Below are 21,649 nucleotides of genomic sequence, written 5' to 3'. Positions count from 1 at the left end.
GTTTCTTTAATTCTGTACATGGCAGATTGACTATAAAAAAAAAATTCAATATATATGTATAGTTAAAATTTAACGTACAGAGAAATTATGGATTATAAAAAGATTAATTTAAATAAATTGATATATATTTTATATATATATATACACTATAAAACTATTACATCAAAAGTTCTAATATATGAACTGCTTATAATACAATTAAAGGATGTTTTTATTTAAAAGATGTGTTCACCATATCTATGTAAACTGAAGGGACTGGTTCAGATATTGTTTATAGGAAGTTTTAAAAATTCTTTTTTTTAAACTAGTTTTAAAAAGAATATCTATATGTAGGCTTTCAGAAATGTAGTGGACTTTTGAGTTGTAGTATGCAGTCAACATGTAGAAAATTCTGATTAATCCAATTAGTATTATTTAATAACTTGTTAGGAAAGTAACATTTTCTCAATAAAAATGGATTTTTAAAACTTAATTTTAAATAAATTGACTTAAAAACCTTTTAGATCATTAAGTAATTTATAAAAAATTCTAACTGAAATGTGTTATAAGCTGCTTTCTCACAGGCCAAAGTGCATAATATAAAAAAAAATCTGTTTGACAAGTAGATGATACTAATCTTTACAAATGATTTTTTTTATCAAAAGTTACACATTTGTAATCATAAGTCAGTGGAAATGTTAACTTTCAATTTACTATAAATTGGTCTACATGACAAACTTAGCTAATCATCTTAACTGATTAGATTAAATAAAACACCTTAATTGATTAAGATGGTTTTCTGTGAAATTGCGTGGGTTGATCTAGTTGTAAATGAAATTAATTTAATTAAAAATTTTCCATTATAGACAATAGAATTTTCCATTATGGGAATACAGTTCATGTGATTAGGAATGGTACATTTATCTGAGAAGAACGTTGTAATGTTTTAAAGAAGAGAAGCATATTTAAAGTTAAATAGTTCAGAACCATCTAATGCATGTATTTTGGAACTGGCAAAACACAACATTCTCTAGTTTAGTCGAATGCATTTTAGAGAATGCTGTTTTGGCAGTATCTCAACTACATCAGTCAAGTGTGAGCTCTCATGTGTGTAACATTTAGTGGTAGTAAGTCAGCATATATACTGTAAAATCAGCATACATACCGCATTAATATGGGTGTAAAATGTTTAAAGGTATGTAAAAGGTTTTTATGAGTGTATTGCAGTGAACTTTTTAATAGAAATGCTACACAGCTGCATTAATCATTCAGCATGTATCATGCTGGTTGGTCAAAAATTATTGTTGACCAGTGTTACTTAAACAGTCCTTCATGTTGGAAATAATATCCCATCAATCTCTTTAGCTCATGAAGCTCACAAGAAGGAGTCATACAAAAATATGAAACTTGTGTTTGATACGATTCAGTATGAGAAACATTTGTAGCATAGTGGAGACCTGAAAGTAGATAACACTGTTGTTAATTTTACAACATGGATGTATTAAATTTTGTTGCTTCTTGTGTGAGTGAGACAGAGAAGAAAAAATTATTATGTTTAAAAAAATTGTTAAAAAGAGAAACATTGACTGTAGGAGAGAAGAATGTTGTGAGTCCAGCAGTAGTTAAACCTGGATAAGATTATCTTCTGTCACTACACATTAAACTCAATTTAATGAAAAAAATTGTTAAAGCAATGGATTGTGGTGGACCTGGATTTCATTTTCTAAAAAACAAGTTTTCTGATATAAGTGATACTTAGATAAAGGAAGGTATATTTGTTGGACCACAAATAAGAAAACGAATCAATGATATTGAATTTGAGGACAGTTTGAATGACTGTGAGGAAATTTTCTAAAGAGATTCTAAAAAAACTTCCTTGAAAATCATAAGGCTGATAACTACAAAGAACTTATAACTGAGCTTCTTAAAAACTATAAAGCACTTGAATGTTATATTATATTTTATATTATATTCACTAATATAATAAACACTAAAAATCCACTTCTTAAATTCTCATCTGGATTTATCCCTATTAATCTTGGAGGTGTGAGTGATGAACATGGAGAATGTTTTCACCAGGAAATATGCTACCAGGGAAAGTGGAACCTAAAATGATGAAATCTGAATACAGATGTGCCTACAGTAATCTTCATCAGAAAATCTAAAAGAAGTAGATTTTAGGCATGTAGAAATTGCATGTGTAATATTGTTATACTACCATCACAATGCCTTTTCTCACAAGAAAAAATGGTGATTATAAAAGACTATGCCTGATACAAAGAAACCATTTATATATTTGAAATCAATCAAAAAATACTATATGTTTTCAACTATTAAGATTCTTTTAGCAAACAAAAAATGAAATTTTGTTGCCCAATGTGATTATTATCTGATATAGATTGAATGGCAGCAGTTGGGGTTAACAATAAGTGGTATGATATTTAAGGATGACCTTTTATATAATATTAAAAAAAGCAAAGGAGCGACAGTACTTCTGAGGTGCACTATATTCTACATTTTCAACTGAAGGCTTAAATCTTTAAATTGCTGTGAGTGCAATAGTAATGTGTTAATAGGAATATGTTTATAAAACAGTCCTCTGTTTTATTAAAATGATTATTTTATACATATTTTTTATATTAAATGAAAATGAGAAATTTATTTTTAAAGTAATGCATTAATTTTGGGGATGATAGTAATGATATGATTTTCAAAACTGCATTCGTTAAAGCCTCTTAAAATTCTGAAAGTTCCATTTTCTCCCCATTCTGATCCCCATGAATTTACAACTAACCAATATGGAACATCATTTTCAGTCCCCCAACCAATTAATTTAACTGAATGCCACATTACAGGATTGGTGTCATTTGTTGAGTGATAAATTCCTGAAAAAAAAAAGATCAAATTAAATATGTTTGAAAATTTAAAATGTAAAATTATAAATCTTTAAAAAAAATAGTAGCTGTTTACTTAAAATTATAATTTATGAACAATTATTTAATCAACCAATGTTTGTTCAGATTGTTCTAAATGAGCAACAAAAAAAAAAAAAAAAAAATATTCGTTCATTGAATTCTCAGCCTTAGATAAAGTCTGGGATAGCTAAAATAAGACTTAAAACTTTTTAAGGAAATGAGAAGTGAGGGGATCAGCTGCAAATTATTTAATTCACAATATTTCCTAGTCCAGTATCCATTTTTAATGAAACATACATGTAAATGAAATCTGGACACTTTTTTGTTTCATGTTTAGTTTGTAATATATGAGATAAAATTAATTGAATTAACTCTTTCAAACCGACCTATACAAGAATTAGCTACTTTTTGCTATAATACTAATACTGCATACCTGAAATGTTTCTATGTGTTTTTGTTATCACTGTTTTTTAAATGTACCGTGTTTTTGTCAAACATGATTTACAATGTTTATATATGTATTTTTATGAAGGTTATAAAATATTTTTTTTCTTTAAATATTATTTCACTTATCAATGTGCTTGATTGATTATTTATTAATTGAGTGGAACTTTTTTCTTTTGCAATACTTGTTGGTAGGAATAAAAAGAATTTTTATTGTAAATTAGATAAAATGAAATGACTGCTTTTTTCACATCTCTGTACACTGAAAACAATTTAGTAATCAGTATGTAGTTTGATTATTATTTTCTAAAAATAATGATATTATAATACATGCTGCAATTCTAAATATACATGGTGTCTAAGCAAAAATTCCACTATATAGTTTTTATTGAATTCAAATTATTTACTACTCAACCAACAATTAAAAGAGTTTTATTCCAGTCACATAAAATTATTCACTGGATTTTTTTCTTTATTAGATTCTTGGCACATAAGTTTTGTTCTATATCCCTTTTAAAATAATTCAGAAAGAAACGTTTACTTTATATGATGCAGCATCCAGTAGAAATATAAACAGAATTGTTCTGATATTTTTTTTTAATCTGTTTTGGTTGAAAATATAAACTATTCATTTTGAAATTTTGCATCCTAATATTATCAGAATTTTTCTTTTTTTTCTTTGGAAAAAGCTACAGTACAAATATATACAAATCATCTGATTGGATTAAATTGATTCTGGTAATATTGTTTGTGAAGTTGAGCACTTATTATTATACAAAAATTGGTGTGGAAAAGTTAAACTTATTAATGATTAATAAATATTATATCAAAGACATTCTAGCAGCAGAGTAGTTAATAAATATTTAAATATAAATTTTTCTACTTTGTTCTTTCTCTCTTTTTCACCACCACTTTTGTACTGTGCTGCTACTTTATCCAATGAGATGGCTGCATTATACAGTGTCCAAAGAAGAAACTTTCAGAACTTGTTCTACTGGTGAAAAAAAATTCATATAAATATAGTTCTGAAGGTAATTCATATAAATGCTTTGTTTTCAAGTTACAGCTAGTGAAAGATTTCACCACTAGAATATTTAATTTGGGACTAAATGGAAACAATAATATACCAACAAAAAGTTAATTCTAAAGAAGAGCTAATCATTAAAATACAAAACGATCCTGAGATGATACGGAAAGCCACTAGAAATATTTTACATCGGGCAGAGTGTTGTGTACATTGTGAAGGAGAGAATTTCAAACAATTACTGTAATTGAAGTTTGTTATTCTGTTACCATTTATCATTTCATGTTTTTTTTTGATTTGCTGCATTAAGAATAATGTTTATTAGTTACACAAAGAATAATACGATTTTCTATCTATTTTTTGTCTGTTTTGCTTCAATAAAAATTTGATAATAAAAGCTTTTTATTTACTTTTCATTGTCTGTATTTACATTAATTTTCTCAGAGTTTAAATTCTACATAGAATTTTTTACTAAATCTTTCACACTTATTGGTCATTTAAGAAAGCTATTGAAGTACAAACCTAAAAAAAAACTTGTTTTTCAACACTGACTTTTGTGGATGAAGCTGTTGTGTCTTACATGGGATATCTTAAAAAATACTGGAGTTACAGTTCTGGGACCTGTTTTATCCTATTTCTGAGCTCAAATTACATAAGAAACCACCAACTTTACTGTTTAAATTGGGTCCCAACAATTACAGTAGGGCTTCTTTTTACTAGAAGAACTGAAATATTTCGTTAGTCGTAACTTGATAACAAAACATTTCCAGACCTATGTTTAACGTTTTTCATCATTTTTATCAGTAGAACATGCCCTGAAAATTTGTCCGTTTCTTCATCTGACACTTCTGTTTAGCCTCTGGAACTACTTTAGGTATTAATTCAGAAGATGATAAGTATGAATGTAAATGAATCTTGTACAGGTCGACCATTCCTAAGATGTGTGGTTAATTGAAACCTGACACCAAAGAACACTGGTATCCATGTTATAATATTCAAATCCATATAAAAGTAACTGCCTTTATTAGGATTTGAATCTTAGACCTCTTGACTTTGAAATCAGCTGATTTACAACGATGAGTTCACCACTAGACCAACCCAGTGGGATCCGTTTGACACTCTGTACATACATTAAAATACGTAAAAGGTATTCTGATGACTGATTAGACTACACAGATTAGTGTGTGTGGTTTATATTTCTTGAGAATTACTCATAGATTTAAAAAAAAAGTAATTGTTACAATAACAAAGAAGGCAGGGGCAGATAAGTATGAGAACTACTGGACTATCAGTGCAACATCTCGTCCAATAAAAATTTTCAATCGGGTAATTTATAGGTAAATGGAATTTGCGGTGGAAACTGTAGTGGAGGATCAACACTGCTTTAAAAACAAAAAAAAAAAACATGGATACAAGGATAGATGTTTTTTCAGGCTAATCTGAGAAGGGCAGCTTAAAAAGAATAAAGCTACCTACATGACAGTTATATCAGAGAGGCATTTGATAAGGTGGATTGAATGAAACGGTGTTTAAAATAAAAAGAAACGGTATGAAATATCGAGAAAGAAGATGTTAATATATACAATCTGTATAAAATCATGAAGAAGTTATTACAATACATTAGATCAAAGATAACAAACTGTGATTCAGAAAACAGTGAAATAAGTTTTAGTCTAACTTCATTACTTTCAACTTGGACATAGAAAATAGTACAGGAATTGTTGGATAAATTTTAAATCATAGCAACTATTTAAGGAAAAAGAATTTAAAATTAATGTTCCATTTCACTGATTATGTTCTTTTTGCAGAAACAAAATATGAAGAAATTCTGTGTGATATGATTTGTGATTAGAAGAGAAATTTATTAGAAGATAAATAGGAGGAGTAAAACAATGGTGAATGTGACATGAAGGAGAATAAGAGAAATTAAATATTAAATAGGGGATCTATTTGGAGAGAGGTTTATCAATTTAACCTAAAATCCCATTTATTAATTAAATATAAATGGGAATTTGGGTGATGAACAGTTAAATGACAAAAAATACTTAATTGAAGTTAAAATAATATTAGTTGATTTTAATTAATTTTTATATATCTTTTTCATTATTAAGGAAAGTGCTAGAATAAAAATTTTGGATCTTGGTCTTATGAATTTCTTGACATTTTAAGATTACCAGAGTCCAAAAATGCAAGTAAAAACTAGGTGCAATTGTCTCTCTCTCTCTCTCTCTCTCTCTCTCTCTCTCTCTCTCTCTCTCTCTCTCTCTCTCTGTGTGTGTGTGTGTGTGTGTGTGTGTGTGTGTGTGTGTGTGTGTTGTGTTGTGTGTGTGTGAGTGTGTGTGTGGTGTTATATGATTTTGAAAATTAAATTAATCCTTATGTAAGGGTATGCTTTAGTTATGGTATAACTAATTCCATATTGTTGATGAAAACTTGCTGTTATTTAAAAGTTTATATGTATACTTTTCTATGATTTGCCAGAAACCATGCTCTTCTGATTCATTGAATATGGTATGAACACTATTCAGTTCTTTGACAGGCCAACTTAATTACTTTTTACAATTGAACTAAATTTGTTTTATTTCGGTTAATCCATGTTTTCATTCATATGATTAGTTAAAAAAAAATTAAGTATTCTGATTAGTTGAAATTTTATTTATTCAACTTGAACAGAAATATTCACTGTTTTGGACTAAGTATGATGGTTTCAGATTACTTAATTGATTCATTCTCATGGATGGTTGATAAGGTGGTACTGTAATTAAATGTTTTTATATTGCTATTATTTCATCAGAGGGCGAGTAAAACAATTATTTGAAGCAAGTGCAATATATACGTATTGAGTATATACGAGTAAAAAGTTTTTCTATGATAAATGATATCAGGATAAGTTTTACTTTGTCAAAATTTTACTAATTTTTAAACATAATTTAATATCTCGTTAGGGTACTAATACACTTTTATCAACAGAGCAAGAAGGGCAGTAAAACTTATCCTATCAATATTTGTAGCAATTAAACAGTACTTTCCTAGCAAAGCTGGGAAGTCTTTGCTGGTTTTTCCAACATTTCACTATTTGAACTGATTGGATTAAAACAGTTTTTAATTCTGGTTTTCTAAAAAATTAGTCATGAAAGCTTAGACCTTTTTAATTGAGTGATTTATTTGCTAGAAAAATATAGGAGTGATCAACATTTTGGATACCTGAAATTTTGGTAATTTTTACTTTGATGTTCTGAATTACCCTGAGCCCAAAAATGCATAAGAAATTAGGCCAAACTTCAGTGTGTATTCTTGCTTAATATCTGTGTAATGGATATTAATATAATTATGACATATTTGTTAGTACTCAAGAGTTTGGGACATTAGTAATATATCATTTTTGTAAAAATTTGACAAGGGAGTAAAATAGTTCTATTTTAATCTATTTAGGACTATTCTGGTAAACACTTCACTAGGAAGCTTTTATTTTAAATCTCTTCCATTGCTATCCCAGCATACAAACCAAAAATATATTTCTAAATATTGGGCTTTTAAAACTTTTATAGTGTTACACTAGAAATAAATACAACTAAAATGGTTTTGGGAGAAAACAACTTGTATCTTGGATTCAAGGGTGAGGGCTAATTATATTTTACAAATGTTACTATCTAAACTCAGGTAATATTTAGAGAAAAACTTCCAGAGAACCTTTTAAAAATTATTAGTATAATGGTTAAAGAAATTATTAAAAAAATGCTCCCCTTTTTCTTCTAAAAAAAAAGAAAAAAGACGAAGGAAAGTAAATGTTCATAGTTTTAAACTGTTAACATTTTAAAGTAGAAATACATAAACAAAGTGGTGTAGAAGTTACATGGACACAGCTTCCTTCTTAGTTTCAGATGAGAGAGGGGATAATTTAACAAACAATTTATTAAATTGACAATTTAACTGTCTATTAAATTTTTCTTGAATTTTTTGTTTTTTGGGGAAATAATTAATACATAGATAACAAAATAAATATACCCAAATTTCAATAGTAATTATAAAATTTACCATTAGAGAAAGATTAAATTTTAACGTCTTCACTCATGTTGGGAACATTCAATATTTTGTTCAGCTTTAGCCTTTTGAATTGAATTTACAGTTTTGCAAAATGATAACTGTTTGTGGATTACGATCAGACTAAGTTATCGACAATTTTCTTACACAGCAAGAAGTTCATAATATATTAAGTTAAATGTTTGTTAATAAAACAAAACATGGGATGTTGCATACTTCACTATTCCACTGGGCATAACTTACTTCATACAGAAGATGTCTGCACTCTGCACTAACAAGCACAACAGTTCACTTATCTCCCTTGGGTTTTCTCAGCTTGTCTATTCTGTTTAAATACAACATTATTTGCTAACTCACTCTGCTGTGCTGGCTGAAGTTTGTAATCTCACCAACAAAGAATATTTCAACAACTTAAAGCTACTTCTCTGTTTAAATTAGATATATATGCTTAACATTTTTTTAGACAGTATATTTGAAAACTTGTGAATAAAACAATAAAATAAATCTGCTATCAACATTGATATTAATTTTAAAACATGATGAGTCTGTATTTTATGTATTATAATAAAAGTATTTATTTGTATATGTGAAAAGAAATAAACTTTCCTTTCCTGGCTGCATGATTATATAATAAAGAGAATATTGATTCTATCAGTAAAGAAATAGTACCATTTCATTTTTTTATACTTCTTAATATCTTGAAATTATCTTTATAAGAAATAAATAAATCTCATTTATAAAATTCTACATGTACAGATGTATATATTATTTTGCTATGTAAAATAACATTTAAAATATACATATATAACAGTTCACCTTATAATAATGAAAGAAAGTTGATTGGTTGATTATATCTTAGTAGGCCTGATTATATTAAACTTTCAAAAAATTGAATGAACGGGTATGGAGGCATACTACTGTACTGAATATTGTTAGTGTTAGATTTTATGAAATTTTTACTAGTATGTGGCTTTTAAGATTATAAAAATACAAATAAAATTACCCAATTTTTTTTCTGAATACCATTCTTATTTATTACTCAGTAAACTCAAAATCAAAATAAACAAAAAAATCTGGCCTCCTTATTCTTTTACCACAGTAAGTCCTTGCTAAATAAATAATTTAAAAAAAATATATATATATATAACTGCAGCTACAATATGGGTAAAAGGAATCCCTGAGAATAGTTATAACTTTTCTTCTCTTTTATTTTCATCACTTGGAATTTGTCACTAAAATGAATTGTTATAGAGAGTTAATTATAAACAATAGTTTTATTTTTTAAAAAGGGTGGGTCCCTTTCCTGATTAGAAATTTAAAAAAAAAATTACTAGGAAGTCATTTCAAATATTATTTTGATTCTCAAAAAATTTTTGTTCTAATGGATATTGAGCTTATAAATAGAAGAAAAAACACCAAAAAAGAAGGAAATTTAACCTTTCCTTTTAAAAAAAGGAAGGAGGTTAAAATATTTCCTATTATTTTTTTCTAGTTTTTTAGAGCTTTCTAAAGAGTAAATATAAAAATATATTTTTCATTAACAGGGTTTTGTTATATATTGCAAGTGAATAAGAATTTAAATAATCGCATAAGTTGCTGAAGTATAATTAGTTAAAATAAGTTTAGGGCATGAGCTGCATTAAACCATATTTTCCCATTGAAAATATAATTTTTAGTCCAGTATGGTGTAAATATAATAAAAAATTAAACTAAATTAATCTTTGGATTTGTTTTACAAAACAAAAATTTAAATAATTATACAATTAATTAATTAATTTATTATTATACAATTTTTTATTTAAAAATTATATTATTCCTATTATATACTTATGAAGAATTTTGATAAAAATAAATATTTAAAATTTTTGTATAATATTTTTTTGAGTAACAATACTTTACTACTACCAAGCCATAATCTTTTTATAAAACTAATTTGATTAAAACTTTAACTTCATTTTTTGAATTTTCCTTACATATAATTTTTGTTATGATGGTACATAAAAGGTATACAAATATGGAATAAATTAATAATGTTCAAGTTTTTTTATTTTCTTAGAGATTTTTTAAAATTGTGTAAAGAGGTAATTTGTAATATTTATTTATTGTGTAAAATATTATAATAGTATTAATTATATCATGCTTGATCTAATGTACCTTTAATATTGTGTATATACTTTACATAAAATCTTATTAATAAATTAGTGAGCCTAATCATCGTTTAAGGGCCGCAGCTGTTTTTATACTTTAAATTTTGTTTATAATCATGAAACCCATGTGCATGCATACACGTATTCACACTTGATTTTTTATATCTATTTAAATTTATATTATTTTGCATTCTTTTTATTAAATATATTTTAACTTTTATTAAGATACGTAAACATAATACGTTTCCATTAAACATTAAAGTTTAGTATTTATGACTGCTATAATAAATTTGTTATAATTGTTAATGTTTTCATCTTTCTTATAGAAAGTTCTAGGTTCAGTTCTTGTTCAGGCATGGCATTTCTCATGTACCAATAATAGAGAAGTTAGCATTAAAAGCACAGTTGCAAAAGATATTTCAAACATCATCAATGTTGTGTTTTTTTTTGGACCATCTATAAAACACATCAGAAAACAACTTTACGTTTTGTTTACTTTTCTGCCAGCACTCTTTCATCCTTTGACTAACTCTGCCTTGCTTAAGAAAAATTCTTTTCCTCTTGGTTTTTTGAAAACTGTTGAAATTTTTTATTTTATTTCTGAAAGTATTTTGGTCCAGAATTTCTTCTTCTTTAACATTTAATTCCTTTAGAACATTTTCCGGTCTCTTGAAACCAGAAATTTCTAGTTTTTAATTAAAGTTATAATGAAGACTTTTTGTTAACTTTTTATTCTCCATTTATTTTAATTGTCCATAAAAGAAAGACTAATTTTCTTTTTCTTAGTTTTTAATTTTTTAAATGTTCTGATAAATTTAAGATCAAATGAAATATTTTGATTATTTTTATGTTTAGGTTCTAAAAACTTTCTCAAATTTTTTTTCTTTTTTATTATCTTTCCCACTCTTAGTTCTTTGACTACCATCATTGTTTCTACAGGAAACATTGTTTCTACAGCATTCTGGTTGTCTGTAGTGTGTAAATATTGTTTTTAAAAGAAAGGGATTTTTTGTAATATATATTTTTTGTTAGGCTTGTGATAGGCTAAGTTGGATCTTTCCAGAGTGTTATTTCTCCAAGACATTTAACTATTTTAATTTCACCACGGTTAGTTTTTCTAAAGATTTCACTTTATTTTTAATATTCGTCATACATTCTGTTTTTTATAGGAAATTTGTAGTTTATGTTTTTTCTATGATTTCTTTTAACGTTTCTATATGAATTTTTGTTGCTTCAAAATTATTTGCGATTATAGTCAGATTGTTTGGCATGACAAAAAAATGTATTTCTAGAGCTTCCTTTTATATCCTAATCTTGTTTACATCTCATTTACTTTCAATTTTTTTTATTCTTTTATCAGATTTATTATTATATAAATTTTCTTTATTTTTTATTAGTATTAAGATTATACAAGGGAAAGTTAATTTACAACATCTTCAGGTAAAATTATTTATTTATAAATTTCCTATTATAGAATCATACAATATTATATTCTCATCTATTCCGATTAAATGTTTCGTTGCAAATTTCTGTTTCTTTACCAATAGTTAATGTAAATGAACAATTATTATTATATGAAATACTTTATTTTTAATTGATGTAACTTTAATTGTAGTTTAAAATAGAGTTATATACATGGCATAACAGTTTCTTGCATACCATAATAAAGGGCATAGTTGAAGGAAAGAATGCAAGAGGTAGACTAAGAGTAGGGTACATTGAACAAACCACACAAGATTTTGGATGTAAAACATACATGTAAACAAAGGCATTAGCACATGATTGAAATGCTTGGAGGAGGAAGACTGCTGCAAACCATCCTAGGATTGATTACTACAACAAGAAGAAATAGAGTATTTTAAAAATTAAAATAAAAAAAAAATTGTTTGTCTTGATGGGATATGTTTGGCCAATTTGATTAGCCATTTATCCTGATATATCTAACACTGCATGCATGACTGAAATGCAACGGACATACCTAGCCAGAGAAAACACTAACCATCAAAGAATAAATTATCCCTCTACAGATAAACAAATTCAGAAAACAACTTCAAATGTCTGTTATTTTTCATTTAGTCACTTTTTTCTAACAAACAGTTGAAACACTAGCAGAATATTCTACCACCCACTTTCCAGCAGGAAGTGTCGTTAAAAGTACCTTTCTTTCTTTTCTTGTTTAGCCTCCAGGAATTACGTCATAGGATGAATGAAGATGATATGTATGAGTGTAAATGAAGTGTAGTTTTGTACAGTCTCAGTTCGACCATTCCTGAGATGTGTGGTTAATTGAAACCCAACCACCAAAAAACACCGTTATTCACGATCTAGTAAAAATCCTTATAAAAGTAACTGCCTTTATTAGGACTTGAATGTTGGAACTCTCGACTTCCATCTTTAAAAGTATCTAAAAGTAATGAATTAATTTATTTCATTGAATGGATATAGGTTACCATTTTTTTCTTTCTATTCAGCACATTTATGTATATGTACGAGATGCGATAATAAAGTAATGAGACTGATTTTTCTTTGCAAGATGTGGGAACCCTGCAGCTTGCGTAGGCACACCATCTTTGACCTTGGTCTATAAGCTACTTCTAGTCCAAGCGGCACATTGATGCAACTGCTCAGTCGTGAGTTGTGCTGTAATAAGTGAACACGTGTTTGTGTCTCTCGTCACAGAAATGAAACCGCAAAATATCGCGCAACGGTATGCCATTTCTTTTTGCGTTAAATTGGGTGAAAACGCGACGACAACTTATGGTAAGCAGAAGGCTTTTGGAGAGGAGGTTATGTCAAGAGCTCAAGTTTTTCGGTGGCATAAAATTTTTAGTGAAGGCAGAACGAATGTTGAAGATGAAGACCGCAGTGGATGACCATCAACCTCACGGACAGATGTCAACTTGACCAGGGTGCGTGAAATCGTACGATCTGATCGAAGATTATCCGTAAAAATGATTGCAGAAGAACTCAACATCAATCGAGAAACGGTTCGTCTAATATTAACTGAAGATCTTGGTATGAGAAAGATTTGTGCAAAAATGGTCCCCAAAAATCTCACACAACAGCGAGAAACACGGAAAAATGTGGCAGCCTATCTGTTAGAGCAAACGGAAATCAATCCAGATTTGTTGAGCCATGTTATCACTGATGATGAAGGTTGGTTTTTTCAATACGATCCAGAGACAAAACGTCAAAGTTCGCAATGGTGCTCAAAGGGATCACCCAGACCAAAAAAAGCTCGTATGTCAAAGTCAAAAGTGAAATGCATGCTTGTGTGCTTCTTCGATTCCAAGGGAAGTGTTCATAAAGAGTGGGTGCTCCTGGACAAACAGTTAACCAATATTTCTACAAAGAAATTTTAAAAAGACTTCGTAAACGAGTTCTTCTTGTCCGTGCCAACATTGCTGATAATTGGATTCTGCATCAGGATAATGCGCCATCCCATACTGCTCTGTCAGCACAGCAATTTTTAACCTCAAAACAAATTTCAATACTACCACAGCCACCTTATTCACCAGATATCGCTCCGTGCGACTTTTTTCTATTTCCAAGAGTCAAAATGGCGGTCAAGGGACACCATTTTCAAACAACACAAGATGTCCAAAAAGCTGTGATGTGGGTCTTGGAGGATATTACAGAAGATGTGTTCCAGAAATGTTACCATCAATGGCAGAAGCGCTGGAATAAGTGTGTGCAATCAGAGGGGAACTACTTTGAAGGAGACAACACTAAACATGACTAAAACGGTAAACAACATTTTTTTCACATCAGTCTCATTACTTTATTGTCGCACCTCGTATAAGCTTATTAAATATAAAAAGTATTAATACTAGATATTTAACAAAACAGATTATTAAAAAGTTAAAATATTTGATATGTACAAAATGGTATCAAATTATTAAAAAGTTATCAAATAATAAATCTTTAAAGAAATAAAAACAAGATAAAAAAAAATACATACATACATTATTCTTCGATCGCTACTATTAGTCGTAAAAAAGAAAATCTAATTTCAAGGAAGTTTTTGGTCTTTATGGCGCATTATCAAAGACGTAGGGTTCAAATGGAAATAAAACTATAGATAATAGAAAAATTATAAAATCGGGAAATGAGACTGTGTTTCTTAAAACCTATTAAAGAGTACCGTTACCAAAATAGACCTATAATTTACATGGATGAATTATATGTACAAGCCAGTCATAACAAATCAATACCTTAGAGTAACGGCTCTGACCGCAACCTTTCTGCTCCGATTTTTAAAGGCAAGCGGCTTGCATTGTTCATGCCGGTTCCGAAGATGGTTTTCTCAAGAATGCCCTTCTTATATTTAAATCTGGTACCAACACAGAAGATTATTATGACGATATGAATTCCGTTAATTACGAGCGGTGGGTAAAATATAGTTAATTCCCAATTTTACCTCTAACTTATCGTCATAGGTAATATTTTGTACCTTAAGGTGCATCTGAACCGCGCTCCAAATTCGAATACACACAAAGCAGACATGATCTACTGGCTTATACAAAATAACGTGTCATTTATGATTACAATGTTGAAACCAAAACTGTACAGATTAATATTACTGCATTAGTCGTGCAGTTTATTATATTATTTAAAATCGATTAAGTTTTAGCTGAGAAAGGTCACAGTGTTTTGAGATTGCCTCCTTATTCTCCGGAATTAGGTCAGATTGAAAATAGTTGGGTGGTTTTAAAAGTGTGTAGTGAAAAATAATGTTAATTTTAAATTAGATGATGCATTAATTGAAGAACAAGTAAATTCAATTACTAATGCCGAATGGAAATCAAGGTGAGATCATGTCAAGAAAATAAAAACAGCTTATTTGCTCGAGAACTTTTATTTTATAATGCCATTGAAAATGTCGTTATTAACGCAAATGGCGATAGCAGAGATGAGTTATCAGAAATTGAAACATTATCTGATTTGGTAAATTGCGGATCAGATCGATGTTCGAACGTAGTATAGTACTTCCCGCGTCATTTCCCCATCATTGTCTTTCTTCCTTCTCCTAGTCATCACTTCCCCTTTAAACTTATTGTGGTTTGCAAATAAGCCCGTGCACATTTCCCGCTTTTGTGGAGAGGATAGATGTTTACATTTGTGAAACCGGGTTTCGGAGCGAATTCCGGTATCTTCCGAACGTCGTCGTGGGACCTATAAAGAAATTTAGCCTTTTTTCGTTCCTTTGTGTATTTCTTGGAAAAACGTAAGGAAATTATTTTCATCGTTTCTTCAGTGTATACAGCGTCTCCATAATTCCAGTCTGTACTTGACAGTTGTACTTAAACCAATTTGCCATTCGACGATAACTCAGTTTGAGAATAGATTTTGCGTAAGGTGGACGGAAGAAAAGAATCGTAAAGGAGTAACAGTCCACTATTGCCAATTACTTTAAGATAAAATCGTCACTACCATCGAGGAAACCGTGAAATTCAATTACTCCTTCCATGACGAAAACTGAATAAGAATGAAACCGATATTGTTGCATACACTTTTATAAACTTTTTTTTTTTCACACCATCTTTGAGGTAAACCTCGATGAGTTGAGATTTCTTTATTAACGAGTGAAATCTCCCCGAAAGGCCTACCAGTAAACAATTTTTTAATTTTCAATGCTATTCTTCTTTTTTTTTCTTTTCATATGAATGTTTGTTATATCCACTTGTATTGCCTCATTCTGAGCTATGTCAACTGCTTACATAATCGATTAAACAATTAGACAATGGAGTATTGCATCATACAATCGGTAAAACAATATGTTGTAGTCTTCTCAGGGATATTCAGTGAATACTCAAACGATCCACACGTCTACAGTACTCATTATTCTGCTTTGAGCAGACAATTACGAATAAAGGTGCGAACTTTATAAAGTCATTTATACAAGACAGTTCCCCGACTGTCTGTTGAACTTTTTCCATTGATATGAACTTTTTCCATTGTTTTTACGCGTAAAATAGTTTATAAAAGTCTCGCGAAACTTCCTGATACACTCTGTATATATAAAAGTCAAATATGAAATTATTCTAATAGACAAATATGAAACAGTCTAAAATTCCTTTATCAAATTCTATTAAAGCATTAAAAGATACGAAAATTGGTTAAATGAAATATTTAATAATTTCTTAAAATTGCAACGTAACAAAATGAATTTAAAAAAAAACAGCTCTTATTATTATAACTTTTTTTAAATTGTAATAAATTATATTTTATTATTTTTGTATCTGCTTTTGACTCCTTAAAAGCAATTTTTGTAAACCACAGAAAAAAAATTTGTTTTCAAAATTGAACTTCTTATAATAAATAAGCAAATAACTTTAATAAAATATTAATATCTCATATATATGTTAATATTGATAACAACATTTTACATGTATTTACAGTAGGTATTAGATTTAAAATTTACACATCTTCTCTTTGCCTGAACTCTTCCTGATCACCTTTGCCTGAAAGACTCAGAAAATTACACAGACTGAGTGTTTTTTTACATATACAGATTCCCATACCGAATGAAGTCGAATGAAGCCTAATAGAGTTCAGGTTTCACTAGAAAACTGATAATCTTCCTAATTTGTTTATTTAGCTTCAGCAAAGGAGAAGTCCAGAATGATAAACTGGTAAAAATTTGTTTAACAGATTTAGTTTTCTCATAATTATTTGATTTATTACCAGAAAAGAAATAAATATAAAACATTGGCAATCAAATGTGATATAAAGGAGAATAATGAGATTAAATATTAAGCAACACAATGTACCAGAAATGGAAGAATTTTGTTATTAATAAAATAGAAAGGGTAATAAGGAAATGCAGCCACAAAAAAAAATCTATGACAAGCAATGAGAGCTTTTAAGAAAAAAGTAACCTATTAATATCATATGTAGTGCTAAGAATTAGATTTACATTTAGGTTTAACACTTGTAGATGAAAAAAATTAGAAATTCTTAAAAATATATGTTATTTTACCATAAAGATCTGCTTTAACAAATGCAGATCTTTATGGTAATACAAAAGGGAAAACAGAAAGGAAAAAGTAGAGAGGTCATTGAAATGTGGAGAAACAGGTGGATATTGAAAATTATGAGAATTGATAAAGTTTTAAATGACTCCATCTGAAGCTGAAAAGAAGAGAGAAATTTGTGGCAAAATCTTTTTAAGTGATGAATTTGTTTGATGGACCATGTATTAAGATAAAATGGTTTTTTTAGTGGTAGATTATAAAGTAATGGAAAATGTTATCTAATCAATCACCTTAAACAAAAAAAAAAAAAAAAAATGAATAAGAGAAAAATATTTTAAGAGTGTATATATATATATATATATATATATATACACTCTTAAAATATTATATATATATATATATATATATATATATATATATATATAATATTTTGATTTCTTTTCTAAATAAATGAATAGTATTTGATTTTTACATCAGAGTATAAAATTTTGAATTGGTTTAATAAAATTTGAAATTGTATGTTAAGTTGTGGTAGTTCAATTGAATATAGCAATCAAGAGTCCACTTGTGTGTACAATATAATGTATTCTGTTGTGAGTACATTGTAAAACTGCAGCAGACAAGATAAACTACAATATTAAATATAAATGAGAGAGTGTTGACTGCTCACTCACCAGTTTTATAGTAGATAAAATCAATATATGGTTTGAAGATAGCAACTGTCGGGCCGTTCTTGTATATTTCATTTTTTATTTCTTCTTCATCTGCTCTTACTTGATATGGTGGAAAGTCAGCTGAAAATTTGTTACATCATTACCATATTTTTAATTTAAAAATTCTTAAATCATTCTTCTATTCAGACAGTTTTATCACAATACTATGTAATTTATTTTGACTTCCACCCAAAATTATACTTATAATAATAAAATAACATTTTTTTGTATTTATTTTCATTGAACTTCAAAATCAATACTACTATATTAAAATATATATAAAAAAAAAAAAAACTTAACAACTGAACAATAAAGTATCAAAATAATTGGTCTTAAACTGAAGAATAAGCTACCCCAATCTCATGAAGGCATAACCTTTTAAGTTGATAGTCCACTCCCACCACCCATACATTCTTTTTTTGTTACTAAATTTTCCTGAATAGGTATCAAGAGGATTGAATCATTGACACACTGGCCATCTAGTACAACATTAAAACCTACTGTATTTTGGGCAGTTGTTTCTTTAATGAGGTGGCTAATGGGCTTATCTGCGGAGACTCTGTATCCTATTTGATGGTTGCAAAAAGTTGAAACTGATAGCTGAGACAGTTAATGGGAATTTCATTTATATTTAAGAAGGGATTAAGAAGATTATATTCACCAGTTACACAGTTCAATCATTAGGTTCAATGTACAGCCACCATCTTGCTTTACAGGCAATCAATCCACTTGAATGATGCACTGGCTGTGTAATCCAGGAATTCTCAGCGTGGATCTAGCATAGTTTGTTCCTTCATCCATTCAGTTGAGGAAGAATGGATGAAGGATAAGAAAAAGGATGAATAGTGGGAAAAGACTATCTACCATTGGAAAAATTATTGTATCGCACAAAAAACTCCTCACAGGATAGTTTCTACGCTCCCTCTAGATAATGGACACTCATCCAACCAAAAACCCTCAGAACATCAGGGAATTTTTCAAATAGAATGGAAACAAGCAACATATTACTAATTAATATAATAAATTAAATTAACAAATATTATCTTTCCTACAGAAATTAATAAGCCAATCAACATGTCCAGGTTTCTGAAAGGAACAGTCTCATTCATTCTCACAATCGTGTGGTATGTGAAAGTATCCAACTGAACTGTAAATTGTTTTACTACTCTCTTTGTAGGTTCTCATAGAATAAATTTGATAATCTTACTTCTATAATCATCTTCAATTTAGATCATTATGATATACATTAAATATGCAAAAAATTATTACTTATCTGTGATGTAGTAGCATAATAGATACTTCACCTTTCATAGATACTGATTTCTTCAAAGTATAGTTAAACTATAAACCTGAATGGGTCAGATTTAGAATGTTTAACTATGCTTCAAATCTGTGTGATTAATAAATCATCAAAAATAAAATCATAAGAATTCTGATGATTTTTGATAGATATCAAATTTCTCTTTACAAGTTGGCAAATTTTCTGTTCATTAATCTAGAATTTTAAGTGTTAAAATTTAAGTGAACCATGATTTCAGAAGGTTTTCTTTATAAGCTTCCAATATGGCAACAGTATACCATATGACATCAGTATGCATTACGTAGGTACATTCCATAAATCGAAACAGTAGTAGTAAAATTATGAAAAATAATAACTAAGCTTGAATTTCATTTAAAAATTTAACTACTAGGTTTACTTTATACTATATTTTCAAGGGAAACCTAAAAAAATTTTCCATTCTTTTATAGTAAATATATATGCATTTTAAATAGGGTAAATTTATAACAAGCAATGTGATCCATTTAAATGCTCTATAAATCTTATTTATCAGAAATAAATTATACTGAACAAGCTGAACTACCTGTTATTAGTGTGGGTACCAGTTCTTATTTATTGATTGCAAGGGAATTTTCAGTCAAATTCCAAAAAAAGTATTTTCATGAAATTTGTTTCAGATTAGATTTGCTTTACTTCTTGTCTCTCTGAAATATTTTACCAAAATTAATCCACAGAATGTAAATTAGAAAAAATGCAATGTGGAGACAGGAACTATGTTTAAAATTTTAGAAAATTTTCTATAAAAGTTGTACACAATTTTTATTTTCTTTAAACTAATTGCTTGAAATTTTTTACTAAAATACCTTCTGAGCATATAAATTTTAAAAAGTTTAATCTAAAGGAAGGAATTTTTTCTGGATGGATCTTCTTGTATCCAGGTCCAAGTATCTGAATTTTATTATGGTTTCCTAAGTGAAACCATTGTAAAGCCTTGATCAGAGCAACATCATAAAATACACATTTAATTATAGAATAAAAAAAACAATACTCAATATTGAGGTGGTTAAATTGGAAGTTGTCTGACTTGTAAAGAGTTAATATAGAATAAAAAGTAATACTAGTTAAACGTCATATGAATAATTAAAAATATACACAGTGTTAAATAATTTTTCAACTTTAAATATATTTCTCCCTATGTTGATCATTGAAGAGGGGTGTTGATAAAAAGAAGAAAGTGAAACTCATCTATTTCATAAGTTCTATATAGAGTATAGTGAAAGCAAAGATTATACGAGAAAATAGATGGAATTCCAACATAAAAACATATAAGATAAGTTAGGTTACCTTAGTAAATAATGTTTTAGTTTTGTCTAAGAAAAATAATCTATGCTATCAAACTTAAGCTTATAAGAATGGTATCAAACCTGTATAAAAATCCTCAGAATACAATTTTTGATAACTTGGATTAGTGCAATTATAGTAACATGGTGGAGTATCGTAACCAAATTCAGGACATGGTGGCAGTGTTCCTTCTGATGTCACTTTGCATGGAGGCAATGAATACGGTTGACAACCCTAATAAAGATTTAATTTAATGATTAAAACAAAATATTTCAGTTCATTTCTACACAAAAATTAAATAAGTTGAGAAGATTTTACATATATTGTTTATTATAATTTTTTCCATTTCTTACAAAAAATAAAATAAATGAAAGACAAATGAAGTTAATAAAACATTAAATAAATGTGTATTTTATTCAGATCACAACATAATCACACACTGTAGAAAGCACATTAGAATTGGAATGTTTGCTATTCCACGGATAATAAAAAGAAATGCTTCAATATATGTCTGGAAGTACCAGGATAAACTGAAAAATCCTTCATCAGGGCAACATTCTTGGTACAAATTAAAAATATTAAAGAGAAGTATGATTTTTTCATTGATATACTTTTTATTTTCTTATTTTCCTAATGTTTATATTGTAATCTGTTCAATTAGTGAACAGTAAGGTTTACCCCCCCCCCCCCCAACTAACCCCAGCTCATGAGATGAAGATGCCGTGAGATATGAATGACATGTAAATGAGGTCTAGTCTTGTGCAAACTCAGGCCAACCATTCCTGAGAT

At 28.5% G+C, this 21,649-nt stretch overlaps 1 protein-coding gene across 1 annotated transcript in view; it reads right to left on the bottom strand.

The window, feature by feature from the left end:
• Positions 1–2,643: 2,643 nt before the first annotated feature.
• The window catches only part of LOC142317719 (cathepsin B-like cysteine proteinase 4), a 39,301-nt gene continuing 20,295 nt past the window's right edge, over positions 2,644–21,649 (bottom strand). Inside the window, exons 4-6 of the mRNA XM_075354266.1 lie at positions 20,944–21,094; positions 18,202–18,321; positions 2,644–2,864 (exon numbers count right to left, since the gene is read on the bottom strand). Of these exons, the coding sequence (XP_075210381.1) occupies positions 2,644–2,864; positions 18,202–18,321; positions 20,944–21,094 (492 nt within the window). The remainder of the gene's footprint in view (positions 2,865–18,201; positions 18,322–20,943; positions 21,095–21,649) is intronic.

The sequence above is a fragment of the Lycorma delicatula genome, chromosome 1 (assembly GCF_047948215.1).
Source record: "Lycorma delicatula isolate Av1 chromosome 1, ASM4794821v1, whole genome shotgun sequence".
Classification (NCBI taxonomy): Eukaryota; Metazoa; Arthropoda; class Insecta; order Hemiptera; family Fulgoridae; genus Lycorma; species Lycorma delicatula.
Note: the sequence above shows the minus strand (reverse complement) of the source record. Positions and strands in the feature narration are given on the sequence as shown.